We start from the raw sequence: 16596 nt of genomic DNA, 5'->3' as shown, positions 1-16596 counted from the left end.
TTCAGGTTGCATCAGAGGATGTTTTGGTTGGACATTAGAAGAAATTTCTTGACTGAAAAAGTTCTCAAAGACTGGCAGAGAGTGCCCAAGCAGGTGTTTGAATCCCCATCCTTGGTGGTGTTTGAAAGAGGCAGAGCTGTGGTGCTGAGGGCCATGGGCTAGCCCCAGCCTTGGCAGAGTCAAAGAATGACTGGATGGGATGATCTTAAAGATCATTTCCAACCTATGATTCTACAAAGTCTAATTTGAGTTGATAATGTGAATGTATTTCAAATATAGCACATGAAACATTTCTGGGTATAATCTCTACCAAGGAATAGTTTGCACTGGGCATGGACTCATATTGCCTATATTTATTTCTGTATTTTTTAGATGAGGTTTACATTAAATATAGAATATACACTATAAATCCCAGCTAGTAGTAGCAGTGGGATGCTAAACAGGCAGTAAAAGCTAAAATTTATCATTTTGTATTTAAAGAGTACAAAATTTGGACTAATGTTTGCAGGGGGTGAAGGTTCACTGCTGCAGGCTCTAAAGTAAGGAGTCAGAAGAGTATCTGCATCGGCAACTAAAATTAAATGCTCCCATGTGTCATTGCTGCTCACTGTCAAACAGGGATAACAATAGCTCCATTTAGAGTGGCAGGGGAAGATGGAGCAGTGCATTCAATTAAAGTGTCACTGTCTATGGTAAGAAATAAAATATTTGCTGCTTAATGTCTAAATTAGCAGCGTCTGAGTGACAGCTCCAGCAGTCCTGCAGAACAAAAGGCCTCCTGTTCTTCTGGGATAATGGCAGAGAGCTAAAAAAACCTCAGCTGAAGATCCTGGTAATCTTGGAAGGCTGTAATTACTGGAGATGCTCTCTGCAGAGATGGGTGTGCACTACTAAAACACTAACTACAGGGCTAAAGGTAATGGCTTTACCCTAAACGAGACAGCAATTATTCATCAGCCTTCTCTTTTAGTGCTCCTTTAAGTCTCCTCATGAAGATGGAAAGCTCCCCAAAACAATCCCTCTTTATTTTCATGCTGACAGCCATCACCTTGTGCTCTGTGTCTATAAAGGAATCTCTTCCTTCTCTGATTCCTCCCTTGGAGAAGAACTCGCTGCCCAGAAGCACAGAATTGTTTGGGCAGCAAAAAGCCCTCCAAGATCATCGTGTCCAATGATCAACCCAACACCACCACAGCCACTAAGGCATGTCCCAGAGTGCCATGACCTGGACTTCTGCTGACAGCAAGGTGAATGCTGCTAAGCTCTGCTGATGACTGTGTGCAGCAGTTGTGTGGTGTGCTGCTTTATTGTCTTCTGTGCTATTGATGTTTTTACAGCCCATAGTTTCAGAGCTGCTTCTAGGGGAAAACTACCAGCCACGATGAGTCCTCATTTCGTAAGGCAGTCATCCTTGGCTTCTTACCCTGGCTCCTGGATTCATCTGATTAGCTCAGTATTTATTATTTATTATTATGATCAGTGGAGTCTGTCTGGTAACTGACCAACAGAATCAGAGAATTGTTTTGGTTGGGAAAGCCCTCTAAGATCACCAAGTCAACCCAGCACCTCCATGGCCATTAAACTGTGTCACCTGGGGCCACACTTTTCTTGAACACCTCCCGGGGCAGCCTGTTCCAATTCCAGACCACTTCTGCAGCAAAAAAAATGTTTCCTCATCTCTGACCTAAACTTCCCCTGGCACAATTTCAGGCCATTTCCTCTCCTTCTATCACCTGATAGCTGGGAGAAGAGACCAATCCCCATCTCACTGCAACTTCCTTAAAAGAAGTTTCAGAACTGCCAGGACTGTGAAAAACATCTGCACAGTTGCCTGTTCAGCCATAGTTGGTGCATCTGCCTGCTTCTGGAGTGGAAGCAGAGCTCAGTGGTGAATGCAGCAAAGAGCAGGAACTTCAGTCTGAGCCACTTACTAATCATCCTCTAGAAAAAGCTACCCAAAGAGAACAGAAGGTTTCCTCTCCTTGAGCTTTGGTGATATGCCCCTAGCCAGCACTATTACTTCTGGCTCACTGCAGCACTGAAGCACCTCAGCCTCATTTTCAGAGCTGATCTCTACCATCACCCCAAGCTCCCATCAAGAAGGCAGCAGCACTCTAGTTCCAGCTGGTTGTCATGCAGGTTACAGGTTCACTCCCCAAGGCACTGAACTAAAACTGTATCACGAGGCATGGCACTGGGGGACAATAAGCTCACCACGAGGCAGCAACATGCCCTTGTGGCCAAGAAGGCCAAGAGTCTTCTGGAGTGCATTAAGAAAAGGGTGGCCAGCAGGTCAAAGGAGGCTCTCTTCCTCCTCTACTCTGCCCTGTGAGACCACATCTGGAGTACTAGGTCCAATTCTGGGATCCATAGTTCAGCAAGCAACTACTGGAGAGAGTCCAGTGGAAGGCCACAGAAGATGTTTGAGGGGCTTGGAGCATCTCTGTTAGAAGGAAAGGCTGAGAGCTCTGAGTTGAGCCTGCATAGCTGAGAGAGGATTTTATCAAAGGGTGGAGGTCAAAAGGAAAGGGTCAGATTCTTTTCAGTTGAGCCCAGTGGTAGGTCAAGAAGCAGCAAACACAAACTGGAACCCAGGATGCTTTACTTGAACATAAGGAAAAGCTTTGTCACTGTGAGGGTGCTGGAGCCCTGGAGCAGGCTGCCCAGAGAGGTTACAGAGTCTCCTTCTCTGGAGGCTTTCAAGATCTGTCTGGATGTTTTCCTGGATGATCCTGCTCTGGTAGGGGGGTTGGATTGGATGATCTCTAAAGGTCCCTTTCAACCCCTACTATTCCGTGATTGTATAAACTCTACCTGTACTACTGGAGTCAAAATAAAACTGAAAGGCACCCAAATGCTGTGTTCTGTTACGTGAATGCTGATGGCAGGTGGGCACTGATGACACACAGGCATGAACAGCCACGACAGTGCTGGCCCAGGTAGTCCATCCACCATGTCCCATTCTCCTCACTCAGCAAACAGCAGTTAACAGCACATTCACCACCCAGCTCTGCTCGGCCATCTGGATATGGATGATGCCATGGAAAGTCAGAGCAACAAGAAGCCACTGTCCCAAGATCAAACAGCACTGCCACAAAAGGGATCCACCAGTAAGGACAGAGGCTGTTCCAACTCCTGCAGCTGAGCCCTGCCACCCACCCCATGCAGTGTGTGGTGCAGCAGGCTGGATTCTTACCTCGTGTCCGAGAACTCCAGGTTGGTCACGTTGAGAACCCTTTTCCTGTTTGTGCTGTAGTAGTAATCCACAAATTCCTTCAGCTTCATCTTGCAGTCTTTCTGCTTGGTGACATCAGTGACATCAACACTCCTCTCTGGTCCTGCAAATTCATTCAGTGAGAAAGAGAGACTTGAAAGGCAGCCTGAGTTGCCCTGGTTTGTGTTCTGGGGGGTGAGTTATCCTTCTGAGAAACACCTTCAGACTTCCTGACCTTCTTAGCTTTTCATAGAACCATAGAATGGTTTAGGTTGGAAGGGACCTCAAAGATCATCCAGTTCAAACCCCCTGCCATAGGCAGGGACATCTCCCACTAGAACAGGTCGCTCAAGGCCTCATCAACCTGGCCTTGAACACCTCCAGGGAGGTGTATCCATAACCTACCTGGGCAACCTGTGACAGTGTCTCACCACTTTAACTGTAAAGAGTTTTCTAGCTTGGGCTTTTGGACCATTGCTTCAGCATGCTGCTGCTCTTCACCCTACTTTTTCTACAGATAGGCTCAGGGAATTGTGCATTTTGTGCTCTGCTGAGCTGACTTTGCTGAGTAAACTCTATTCTTACCTCTTCTACTTTTTTATCTCAATCCCAAGCTGTTGTATGTTGTTTTTCCCTCACTCCTGTGTAGGGAAAACAGGCTAACCTGCTGGTTCAGTCTGACCCACTGTGTTCTGATTTAAACCATTGCAACTTTAACATCCAAATTATATATCTTTCTATTGCAAAGCAGCTGAGCTCCAAACAGCACCAAGCCACCTGCTCACCAGATACTCACCGACATAGTTTTCGACGTCGCTGACGTAGAAAGTGGGGGCAGGGACAGACAAGCCCAGGCCATCCTTCTTGGGCACCAGGATGGGCTCTGCAAAGCCATTTTCTTCCAAGTACTCTGTGGTTAGCTGGCTGCCTGGCACCTTCACAACTATGTCTTCAGCACTGCAAAAGCAAACACAGATTCCAGAGTGAGGGTCCTCCCTGCAGACTCTGGTGTAAGTCTGCGTTTCACTGCCAAGAAGGGAAAGTCAGAATAGGCAAATATATGCAAATTAGGTGCATAAGGCAAAAGGCCAATACATGATCCAGAATTGATTTGCTGGAGCCTCATGCATCAACTGCTGGAAACTTCTAAAATAAAAGCTTTGGGTGAAAACCAGCTTTTGGTAAAAGCCAGGAAGGGACTTTTGACAAGGGTTGGGAGTGACAGGATGAAGGACAATGGCTTTGAGCTGGAAGAGGCGAGATGGAGAGTGGAGATGAGGAAGAAATTCTGTCCAGTGAGTGTAGTGAGACTCTGGAACAGGTCACCCAGGGAGGCTGTGGATGCCCCCTCTCTGAAAGTGTTCAAGGCCAGGCTGGATGAGGTCTTGAGCAACCTGGGCTAGTGGGAGGAGTCCCTGCCCATGGCAAGGGGGTTGGAACTGAGTGGACTTTAAGGTCCCTTCCAACCCAACCCATCCTGTGTATCTATGAAACTGTTTTCCTCAGCTATAGGGATGTGTCAAGCTACCAGTGATGAATGTTAAGGAAATGAGGGTTAAAGGGTTAATCTTGCCTTTAAAGAAGGCAAGATTCAGACTCTTACAGAACCTCAAATAAATTGCTCAGGAAATATTCTGCAAATCATTTCCAAGTTGCTGGGCAGGATTCAAAGGGTCTAGGGGAAGGGAAGCTGCAGCACTGGACCAGCTATTTTCAGTAGCAGCAATCAGGGGAAACTTGGGTCCAATCTCTTGATCTTATCATGAAGAAAACACTCTGAATTTGGAGTGAAAGGACCACATGAATGACCAGCAGCCTCGAAAGTGCCCTGCTGCGGTGTGGTGGTCATCAGCTGGGCTCCAAAAACCATCCAGCAAGCCAGGACCACAGCTGCCGGGAGAAGAGTGGAACTGTTGTGTTGACCCCAAAAAGCCCTTCCTCCAGGGCACACAAGGCTAATACAGGAGTGCCCTCTCCTGCAGCAGCTCTGAACTACAGCTCACAGCTTTGTAGGGCACAGAAGAAGATGGGAAAGGAGACAAGGCCATCAGTGATACCATGGTGCCCACACACTTGGGCAGCACTGACTTTGCCACCCCGTGAAGCCTAACCTGCGCAGAGCCCACAGCTCCTCTAAGATGTGGGAGTCCTTCCACACCCCTTTGATGTGAGGGTTCTTCCTTCAATCCCACCACAAACAGGGGAACCCCTCCCCCTGGGCCTGCTCAGGCCAACCCAGAGGGGTTTGTGCCCAAAAGAACAAAATGGCTGAACTCAAACAGGGACAAGCTGTAGAAACTCTACTTATTTCCAGATCGCTTCAGCCATGGTGAAGTGCCAGTGGCTGCTCAGGAGGAAAAAAAAGGGATTACTTAATAATTTAAATAGTAATTAATTAAAAGAGGAGTTCCCCATTTATGTGAGCAGTGGTGACCATCAATGTGCAAAGAATGAGGCTGCAGATTTTAAGGAGCAAGAAGCAAACCAGGGACTTAGCACTGAAGCTCTGCACTTACTTTACAGTGCCCACAGATGTCTCCTGTACTTGTTCTGCATGATTTGATTCTGCATGTGCCACAGAAACTTACACACTTACACACACCCACGAAGGTGGTGGAGTCCCCATCCCTGGAGGTGTTTAAAAGGAGACTGGATGAGGCTCTTAGTGCCATGGTTTAGTTAATTAGAGGGTATTAGGTGATAGGTTGGACTCAATGATCTCAAAGATCTTTTCCAACCTGGTTAATTCTGTGATTCTGTAAAGACAGAGCAGTATCAGAGCTTCTAGTAATGATGGTGCCAAAATGAAGAGCCTGGCACCCATACTGAAGCACATGAAACATCCATTTTATCATTATTAGCACCAATATAGGCTGGGCAGTGACTGCCTTGAGAGCAGCCTGAGGAGAGGGACTTGGAGGTGCTGGTGGACAAGAAGCTCAATATGAACTGCCAGTGTGCTCCTGCAGCCCAGAAAGCCAACCGGAGCCTGGGCTGCATCAAAAGAAGTGCAGCCAGCAGGGCAAGGGAAGTGATCCTCCCCCTCTATTCCACACTGGTGAGAACTCACCTAGAGTATTGCATCCAGTTCTGGAGCCCCTATTACAAGAGGGATATGAATGTGCTGGAGCATGTCCAGAGAAGGGCCATGAGGATGATCAGAGGGCTGGAGCACCTCTCCTATGAGGAGAGACTGAGGGAGTTGGGCCTGTTCAGTCTGGAGAGAAGGCTCTGAGGTAACCTTATTGTGGCCTTTCAGTATCTTAAGGGAGTTTACAAGAAAGATGGGGAGGGACTTTTTAGGCTGTCAGGTAGCGATAGGACTGGAGGGAATGGAACAAAGCTAGAAATGGGCAGATTCAGACTGGATGTGAGGAGGAAGTTCTTCACCATGAGAGCGGTGAGACCCTGGAATGGGTTGCACAGGGAGGTGGTGGAAGCCTCACCCCTGGAGGTGTTTAAGGCCAGGCTGGATGAAGCTGTAGACAGCCTGATCTAGTGTGAGGTGTCCCTGCCCTTGGCAGAGGGTTTGGAACTAGATGATCCTTGTGGTCCCTTCCCACCCTGACTGATTCTATGACCCTATGATGATTATCATCGTTACAACTACTCCTCTAAAGCTACTTTGGTTTGAAATTTTCAGGAGGGGAATGAGAGTTTTATTTTTTGCTCTCTTTGCTGCTCCTTTTGACACAAGCCTCACCCAGAGACTGACCCTGGGTTACAATTTACTGTAGCATGCTGTGAATCAGCAGTCACATTCCTGTTCCTGAACTGAGACTCCCTTTTTCTGTTCATCACATTCTGTCTGTGGGGTGCTGGGTTTGGTTTCATGAACTTCTGCAGATTTCATTCATTGTCTTCCAAGGAGAAAGTGTCTCAACAAGGCTCTGCTCTGATAACAGTGCAAGTGCAGGTGTCAGAGGCCTGAATTTTGCAGGCACTCTTTTTGGCTTTCTCAGAATCTTTCATTTGGCAGCAGGATTTTCTCCTGTGCACGTTTATGTGAGAAGCAAACAAATAAAATCGGAGCCCAGATCTGGTTTAACAATTTGGGATTGACTCAGCAATACTGCATGTGTGAGTCCTACCTCAGAGGCCATCTGAGGTGACTGAAATCATCCTTACCAGTACCTGAAAGGGCTACAAGAAGGATGGAGACTCTTTGAAAAGGGCTGCAGTGACAGGATGAGAGGCAATGGCTTCAAACTAGAGCAGAGCAGATTTAGATTGGATGTTATGAACAAGTTCTGCACCATGAGGGTAGTGGAACACTGGAAGAGGTTGCCCAGGGAGGTGGTTGAGGCCCCATCCCTGGAGATATGTCACGGTGAGGCTGGGCAGGACTCTGGGCAACCTCATCTAGTTAAGGACATCCCTGCTGACTGCAGGGGGGTTGGACTGGATGATCTTTGGAGGTCTCTTCCAACCCAAACCATTCTAAGATCCTTTATGCAATTAGGTTTGCAAGCTGTCCAATTGCTCTGTATAAATAAAGGGAAAGCACACAAGCCAAACAAAAAAGAGCTAAGACAAAAATCTAGCAGGCCCAAAATGGCCAAGCAAGGTCATGAGCTGAGTGAAACCTATCTGTAAGTACTGCAAATGCTCTGCAGGGGTATTTTCAGTCTTTGCCTTCATTGCCCTACGACTGAATCACACAGGCACTCTTTTGGGCTTCTTTCTCATAAACCTGAATTTGTCTAAGACTGCTTAGTGTCTGAAATTAAATGTGAAAGTAAATTGTCCTTAAAAAGGAAGTTCTGTGTTTACCAAGTACACTTCACCAGTCTCCAAAGGTTCCTCTAAAATAATTGGTCATTAATAATTAAGGATTTATTTGGCCAAGGCCTAGTCTAAAGAACCAGCAGAAAATCATCACTCTTGCAAATGGCTGTGAAGCAGCCTAATAAAGTGTGGAACATGTCACCTAACAATTAGTGCTATTCATTACCACAAATAAGAGAGCCTTTGTCACTGCAGCAACTGAGGATGTCATTGTTCTTCTTTTCAAGATGGAGACAGCCTCCAGCAGCACCAGCAGTGGTTTTGAGAGCAGGATAATCCTCTGCAATAAATTGGTTAGTTTCTCATGCAAGCACAGGAACTGGGCTCAGGCCAGAGGAGATCTGAATATGGCTGCACAAACACACAAGAGGGAAGAGCCTGGGACACCTGTAATAAGAGCACTCCCTTCAGCTTCAGCATCCTGCACTAGGCAATGCTTTCAGCAAGCAGCAGCACCAGCTTGGCAGGAAGCTGGCCCTGCATGCTGTGCCTCGGCAGCCCTCTCCAGGCTGAACAACCTACCTTGGGAACGTGCGACTCCGCAGCTCCTTTATAAAGACTTGGCTCCCGTTCTGCACAGGTTTGACCTCTGTTGTCTGTCCAGTATCGTGTTTGTGCCAATTTCTTTTCTTTTTCACTGCAAAAGAATGAAGGGGACAGCACTGTACATCAGGGCAGAAGGGAATCACTGTGGAGAGGCTGCTGCTGGTCTCCTCCCACAGGTAAATAGTGACAGAACAAGAGGGAATGGCCTCAAGCTGCCACTGGGTGGGTTTAGACTGGACAATAGGAAAGATTTTTTTTCCCAGCAAGAGTGGAGAAGCATTGGAATGGGCTGCCCAGGGAGGGGGCTGAGTCACCGACCCTGGATGTGTTTAAAAGTCATTTGGATGTGGTGCTGGGGATATGGTTTCAGGGTGAATTTTGTAGAGCAGGGATAACAGTTGGACCTGGTGATCCTGGGGGCCTTTCCCAACCAGAACGTATCTCTGTGTGTGATTCTGTGTGACATCTGAGGGAAGGACACATCTTCATCTCATTTCTGAGGTGAGCAGAGGAGAGGGAACCCCTGCTAGGCTGCACTGAATGTTAGCAGTGCTCTCATCTCTCTGCTAGACAGTCCCAGAGCAGCCTGGAGATCCATTACACACCCAACAGTGCTGGGTTTGTAACATAAGGGCAACCAGACGGATAATTACAGAGCTGCACAGCTACCGCAGGCTCGATGCAAACACAGGCTCTGGACGCTCTGTGCTTGCCAAACTGCACACTGAACCCTTAGCATCAAGCTCTTAGAATACCACTTTTCTGCCCTCTCAAGATGCAGCACAGACCTTTATGAACATATCTGCTATGAATTGCCTTGGTCTAAAGGCAGGTTTCACTTTGCATCATGCCCTGCGTGCAGTGTGCACATAAAAGGAAAGGAAAAACCAAAGAATAAAGATCCAAGGGCACCACAAATGCAGTTTTTAGAACTCTTGTCCTAGTTTTTGAAAAGCAAGCCAGGCTCAGGCCTTCTGTTGATGACAGCAGACTGAAAGTCCCTCCACTGTCCTGCCTGTGGGTGACAGACACTGGCAAACTGAGCTTGGAGAAAGGGCCAGGTGGAACAAGCACGACTAAGGAAGTCAAATGCCAGTGTGGTTCTGCCTTGCCTCTCTGGCAGCAGACAACGAAGAGCAGGAAAAACTGGTCCAGCTTTTTCTTCTAGTCAGCACAATCTCTCTCAGCTGTTCCTACCTCCACAGTTTGTCCAGACATGCTTGTTTTGGAAGTAATTTTTTTTTCTGTCCCAAGTTTCTTCTCCAGCCTCTCTTAGTAGAATTTTATTATGTCACAACTTACTTTTATTTTTCAGCTTTATTTTCTGTTGTCAAACTCAGTGTTTTACCCCCGTATCAAGATCCCTTAGGCTTTTCCTACTGTTCAAAGCAGCTAGGGAAGGAACCAGATTTCTCCACACACAGGTAGCACTCTTTCCTCTGGCACACACACAGGTCCACATTATTCTTCATGAAGAAGAGAGCAATCTTGAGGCTACAGCTATAAAGACAAGGTTCAGAAAAAGCTAACTTTGTTTTCCCATCCCCAGCCCTGCAATAACTCAAGTTGTCTCCCAATGAATCCAGCCCAGGTTTTGCACAAAGCATGCTGGTTTTATTAGTTCCATGCAGCTCTCCAGCCTAGCTGGATATATTCATTAAAGCTGCTAGTTCTTTATCTTAATGACTCTCAGGCTTAGTGTATTAATTCAATGCTCCTGGTAACAAAGGAAACAAGCCCTACATGAATGCCAAACCTTCCTCCTCTCCTTCGCTTTCCAACGGCTGCCTCCTCCCTCTCTCAGCAGATCTGAACCAACACTGGGACCCCTCGCACAAGTCCCACTGAAACAGGTGGCACTTGACACAGTGAAAATTAAAGAGCTTATCATATTAGCAAGGTCTCTTATTACACTGCAGATAGCAGGGAGTGCTGGGAAAGAACAGCACCAAAGCAGTGCTGAGTTAGGAAACTCACTGCAACTCCTTAAAAAGCACCAGGGAGCTGCCTCCCTCAGCTCTGAGTGAGTATGTCAGAAGTGGATAACAGAATCCTAGAATGGTTTGGGTTGGAAGGGACCTCCAGAGCTCATCCTGTCCAATCCCCCTGCAGTCAGCAGGGACATCCTCAACTAGACCAGATTGCCCAGAGCCCTGTTGAGCATCACCTTGAATTTCTCCAGAGATGGGGCCTTAACCGCCTCCCTGGGCATCCCGTACCAGTGTTCTAATACACTCATGGTGCAGAACTTGTTCCTAACATCCAATCTAAATCTGCTCTGCTCTAGTTGGAAGCTATTGCCTCTCATCCTGTCACTGCAGGCCTTTGTAAACAGTCTCTCTACTCTGGCATCATCCACCCCTGGCATCATCCTCCTCCTCTGGAATCATCCACATCTTCTGGCATTATCTTCCTCTGGCATCCTCCTCTTCCAGCATTATCCTCCTTCTCTGGCATTATCATTCTCTTCTGGCATCATCCACCTTTCATGCAGAGGCAACAAAGATCCCTCCACCACCACCAGAACACTCTCCAGGGGGTGCCATCTCCCAGGCAGCATCGAGCTGGCTGCTGTACTCCATTGTACTGCAACGAATCACTGACGTTTGGCCCAGTTTCAGTTGTTCTCTTTGTGTTTCATCTTGGCTATGGGGACCACGGCAAGGACTAAAGGCTCACTAACATGTGCAACAAATAGTAGCTTTGGCCTCTTCTTAAGTGATTCCAGATTTGTTTTTCTGCAGAACTTTGGGATCCAGAGCTGACCTTTGGACCAACCATCTCCTTCTATAGAAAGTCCTCCAAAGGAAGCAAGGCATATGTTATATTTTTATGAAAACTCTGTCCCAAAATGAGTAATTTTAGACTTCAGAGGAATGTTTCAAATCTGTTTATGAAGAAGGAAAGCATAGAAGCATAGAAGCCCCCTGTTCTGTACTGATTTATATTAATGGTTGTAACTGCTTGCTTGTAGTAGTTTCAGCCTGACTTTGGCTCTTTAACTTCACCAATTCCAAGGAATTTTGTCTGACTTCCAGTGCTGCAAAGGAGAGGGCAATCAAACCCAGCATTTCAGATTGCATTATGAAAATGAGCCAAGGCTGCCCAAACAAAGCACTTCCATTTCATTGCAGCGATGTCAGAGCGCTTCGGATGAATGTGGACAATTTCTCCCAAACAGGAGCCCCTACAAATTTCATTAAGCAGAAATAGCTTAAAATGCTGTGTGACAGGAAGCAATCTTCTGAAATAGTAGCCACTAAGCCACACTGGTAAAGTGGAAAACTGTCAGAGGAAGAAAATGATTTTTCCATTTGCCATCTGGAAAGCAGAGAGCGGGGAAGGCGCGCGCCAGGAAGCCACCGAGGGTTTAAATCCAGACCAGTTGCGTAACACACAATTGGTGGCTGTGTTCCCCTTTGCTAATCTTGCCATAATTAAATCCTATCGGGGAACTCCTGGCTCTGGAACAACTCCTACTCATTTCTTACCAAACTGATAGTGCTCAATAACCAGTTTAAACAGCTCCTGTAACCAGTTAATCAGCAAACGAAGGCTCACAGCAGCGCCGGCAGAGCCCACGTGTCCTGCAGCAGGACGCCATGAATGTGTTAAGCCAGGCTGCTCCTGCCTTCATTTCATCAGTCTCCTAACTTCTCTGGACTACTGCACTCTGCAAGGAGGGGCTACAGGGTAACAGCCTCATTTTTCAACAGGATCCACCATTCTGCTAGGGAATGGGGAAGGTGGCCCTGCAGCCTGGGAACCAGTGATCTCGCACCGCGCCAAACCTCAAGGCAAGGCTGGCAACAAGTCCTGTTTAAATGCTCCTGCAATTGCTGCACTCCTCTATCCTCATGGTTGCTTTGGTACATCCTGCAGTGCATCTGAAGGGACCAGGGAAGTTGCTGTTGCTGTGCTGCAGAAGAGCAGAACATTCTGGATCCCAACCTCTTAACGTTTACATGACCATAACTAGTGCCAGCACTCCAGCAGCACTTTCTGCTGTGCTGCATACCAAGGGATCTCCTGCCAGGTTGGGTTTTTATCTGCATAAGAAGAACTGGATAGCCAAAAACCTGCTGAAAGCATCAGAAAACAATGGTTGATTTAGCTCTCACAGGATCACAGGATGTCAGGGACTGGAAGGGACCTCTGGTGATCTTCCAAGTCCAACCCCCCTGCCAGAGCAGGACCATAGAATCTAGTGCAGGTGGCCCAGGAATACACCCATACAGGGCTTGAAACACTCCAGAAAAGGAGAATCCACAACCTCTATGGGCAGCCTGTTCCAGTGCTTTGTCACTCTTTCAGTAAAGAAGTTTGCCATCATGTTGAGGTGGAACTTCCTGTCCCTGCTGTCCCCTCCTCACTCCAACCTCCCTTCAGGGAGCTGTAGAGCACAATGAGGTTCCCCCTCAGCCTCCAGACTGAACCAGCTCAGCTTCCTCAGCTGCTGCTCGTAGGACCTTGTGCCTTTCATAATTCAAAGCAAAAGGAAAGAAACCACAGCATCAGACACCCCTCGGTGTCAGACAGCCCTCACAGAGGCTGGAGATCCTATGCCGCTGCTTCTGTGGTGGGGCAGGAACAGCCTGGCAGTATCTGCACATACCCACCCCACTTTTCAACATGACCTATCCTAACAGCAAACTGTTCACCTGAAGATGATTTGTAGTCATTTGTCTGACCTCTTTCCAGTGTGTTTGTCAGAAATCTTCCAACAAAGCATTACAAAGATTGACTCTTTCAAACCCAAACACCTTCTGGGGACATACAGATGTCTTTCACAACAAGCCTCCCAAAGGGGTTTGTGCCAGCTTCTCCAGTTTGTAGGTGCCCTGCTTGTGCCAAAGTCTGTCAGCAGACTATCTGGGAGGCAGGAACAGCTGCAGGTCATTTCAGGTTTCCAGTTCACATTTGATTTTGAAGAAGTCCTAGTGGAGAATTATTCTCACTCTTGCCCCTAAAATGAACATTTCAGGCTCCTCTTCTTTGCTCATAGATTTTTGTTAAGCTTTAAAGCAGTGCAGAGAAAAAAACCACAACCAAAATGGCCTGGTTTGAAAATGACAGAATTTTAACACCAGAGCAGCCAAGTTTCCAGTCATCTCTTATTTTGCACTAAAAAAAGAACACTGTGACTAGTCCAGCTCCTGGGACACCAGCACAGAGCTCTTCCTCTTGCTGTAAGGTTGCAAAGCAGTGGGAACCTCTGCATCGTTGGTGCTTATTTACCACAAATGGCTTTCAAGTCAAACCTTTCATCTTTCACAGCAATTGGTTCCTCTTCTCTCTCTTTTTTTCCTTCCCCATTGTATACCAGAAAGAATTTGTGAATTAATCTAACCAAAGCAAACACAGCTCTTTCCCAGACAAAGCTCCCACTGAGATCAACTGTCACTTTTTACTCAGAAGAACTTTTTTTCCTGTGAAAGAACTGCAAGAATTGGCACCCCCAGCACATCCTACAATGTTGACTGCCACTGAAATGGCTGCGGCTTGCTCTGCAGGCCAAGCACAGCAGATTGTTTCTTACTCTTCTCATCCAACAACAAACACACCATGTTGTTTCCAAAACTGCCTGGAGTCTCTGCAGGATTCTTCTAGCCCACAGTACTATGTGCCTCCACAATGCCTCATTCCCTACAAGGAAGGAAGCATCACTTCCACTGCTGGCCCCAAGGAGAGAAGCTCTCCAGGTATGAGCTCACGCACAGTGCCCAAGGCCAGGCAGGGAGCTGCACCCAAAGCTCCACAAGCCAACGTGTGTTTTTTTCCCCTCCCAATATCTTTTTTCACCTCATGGTTGAAATTCTGTTATTTATTTAGGTGTGTCCTTTTGTAAGAAACACAAAAGCTCCTTTGGTTTCCACACTCAGGATCTGCTGCGTGCCTGGGGAGCAGCAGGGTACTTACAAGTAGACTTCCCGTGGGTTTTCTCACAGTTTGGGCAATGGTAGATGTCAATATCTGGTGCCTCTTCTTCTTCAACCCCCACACAGCTGGAATACATAAAGGCAAATATCACATTACCTTGAGGCAGTCTCCAAACATGCAAACATGCAAACCATAATGGCAGAGCCCAGGCTCAATAAGCTGTGCATTTGCTGTGCAGCTCTGCTGCCTGCTCACGCCTGCAGCAAAGCAAAGCTCAGGTGCTTTGTACACTGGGACAGTCAGGCTGGGAGTGTTTGCAGCCTATTTTCTTGACGTGGTGCTAAACCAGGCATCAGTCAGAAGCCCAGCACCAGCTCACTGTGGCTTTCCATTAAAAGGTGGCAGAGAGTGCCAAAAGGACACCCTTTTGTATCTACGTTAAGAGTTCCCCAAGCACCATCCCAGGTAAACCTAATTACCAGAACACATCTTTCTTACCAAGCAAGTATGGACAGCTGCTAGGCATGAGAGCAAGCTTGGCAAGGTACACCATATGCAAGCTCTCTATAGGTTCCATCTCTGTAACAACACAAGAAGATGAGAGGGAAGAGAAGACACAGAGCTCACAGCACTGCTGTTTGCCAAGAAGATGGGCTGTATCAAGGCAGCTGCTTAGAACACCCACCAAGAAGGTTTTGGATGGCACAACATCTGCAGTGCTACAGTGCTGCCAATGCAAGCCCATGGCAGAACGGCACTGGGGAAAAGCAAAACCAAACTGCAAAGGAATGAAGCACCCAAGAGAAGGTGCTGGGGTGCAGTCAAAGTGCTGAGTAACCAGCCAAATGGCACTGGAGGGCAAGCAAACAGGGGTTCTGCTCCTGCTTGCTTGGGCTGAAGGCACCCAGGCTGCAAGGCACATCTGCAGCACAGGAAAGAGTTTCAGCTGGGTGCTGTGAGATACAGCCATGGCTCCAGGGGAGATCAGCGAGGCAAGAGAATCCAGCAGAAGCAACAGAAGCAGCTTTAGCTTAACCACCTGCACAAACCAGGCAAGATCACACTGCAGTAAGACCTTCTCTGCTTCACTGCCTGAAGTACCTTCTCAATGCTCTTCAGTTCACAGAAGACATCTCCTCTGCCAGAGAAAGGGGTTGGGCAGGAGTCAAGTCAGTGCCAGCTCCGCGCACGTGGCAGCGTGCAGTCCCTCACCCCAGTTAGTGCACTGAATTCTGAGGGGCTAGCTGCTGGTTCTGCTCCCCAGGAAGCAGAGCAGGGGATGTTTGCTTCACTGGCACAGGCAAGGAAACAGGGTGGGTCAGTTCTGCCAGACATCTCATAGCAGCGCTCAAGTCACTGTCACTGCCTTCAAGCTCTGTAGGACAGCACCACAGTGCCCAGAACTAGACACGAGTTGAACAGCCAGAGAAATGTACATCAGGTGGATACAGCAGCAGTTCCTCGGGTGCAGGAAGGCCCTAAACTCTTGGCTGCTGGCAGGCAGGAAGGTCCATGGATGAAGGAAGGATAATGCATGGTCATGCAAGCCCACTTCTTCTAAGCCTTCAAGTCCCTGCCGTTGTGGAGCAGCCCTGTGGCTCCGTGGAGCTCAGAGCTGCTTGTGTGGCTTGGCTGGGGGGGTGCAGGTGTGTGCATGCACAGGCTGCAGCACAGTACACGCTGCAGCACAGCACACACAGACATGTGCATGCCTGGGGCATGACCTCCCTGTGTACCACGCTGGGCTGGAAACCACTCTAGAATCCAAGGCACGCAGTGATTGGTAACTGTACACATCATGAGCGCCAACCGCAGAGCCACTTGCTTTTAGAACAGAGCATCCACAAACCCTGCCCTCAGTCTGCAGCCAAGCTGGAAAGAGACAAACTAGTTCAGACATGGAAACAAATCCTTTTTACAACCATTGTCTTGTCAAAATACGATGCTGCCACAAACATCTGTGGGTATTTTCATCCTGTTGCAGCTGCCAGTGTGTGTATGAGACTCAGCTCCCTTCAAGCCACAGAGTAGAGGGTGAGAGCAGCTTTGCAAGCACAGCCAGAGAAACTCTCTTCTTGGTAAGCTCAGCCTGCAAGCAGGCTGGCAAACAGGACATCATTCTGGAATCGTGCAGATTGGGCTGATGGGAGGGGTGTTATTAAACAGTC

At 47.8% G+C, this 16596-nt stretch overlaps 1 protein-coding gene across 4 annotated transcripts in view; it reads right to left on the bottom strand.

The window, feature by feature from the left end:
* PHF2 (PHD finger protein 2) overlaps positions 1-16596 on the bottom strand; it is an 84334-nt gene that overhangs the window by 31883 nt on the left and 35855 nt on the right. For all 4 annotated transcript variants that reach the window (XM_064156295.1, XM_064156294.1, XM_064156297.1 and 1 more), the window contains exons 2-5: positions 14468-14553; positions 8525-8639; positions 4011-4171; positions 3197-3338 (exon numbers count right to left, since the gene is read on the bottom strand). In XM_064156295.1, the coding sequence (XP_064012365.1) occupies positions 3197-3338; positions 4011-4171; positions 8525-8639; positions 14468-14553 (504 nt within the window). The remainder of the gene's footprint in view (positions 1-3196; positions 3339-4010; positions 4172-8524; positions 8640-14467; positions 14554-16596) is intronic.

The sequence above is a fragment of the Pogoniulus pusillus genome, chromosome 16 (assembly GCF_015220805.1).
Source record: "Pogoniulus pusillus isolate bPogPus1 chromosome 16, bPogPus1.pri, whole genome shotgun sequence".
NCBI classification, from domain to species: domain Eukaryota; kingdom Metazoa; phylum Chordata; class Aves; order Piciformes; family Lybiidae; genus Pogoniulus; species Pogoniulus pusillus.
The sequence above is the reverse complement of the archived record's forward strand: the minus strand, read 5'-3'. Positions and strand labels throughout refer to the sequence as shown.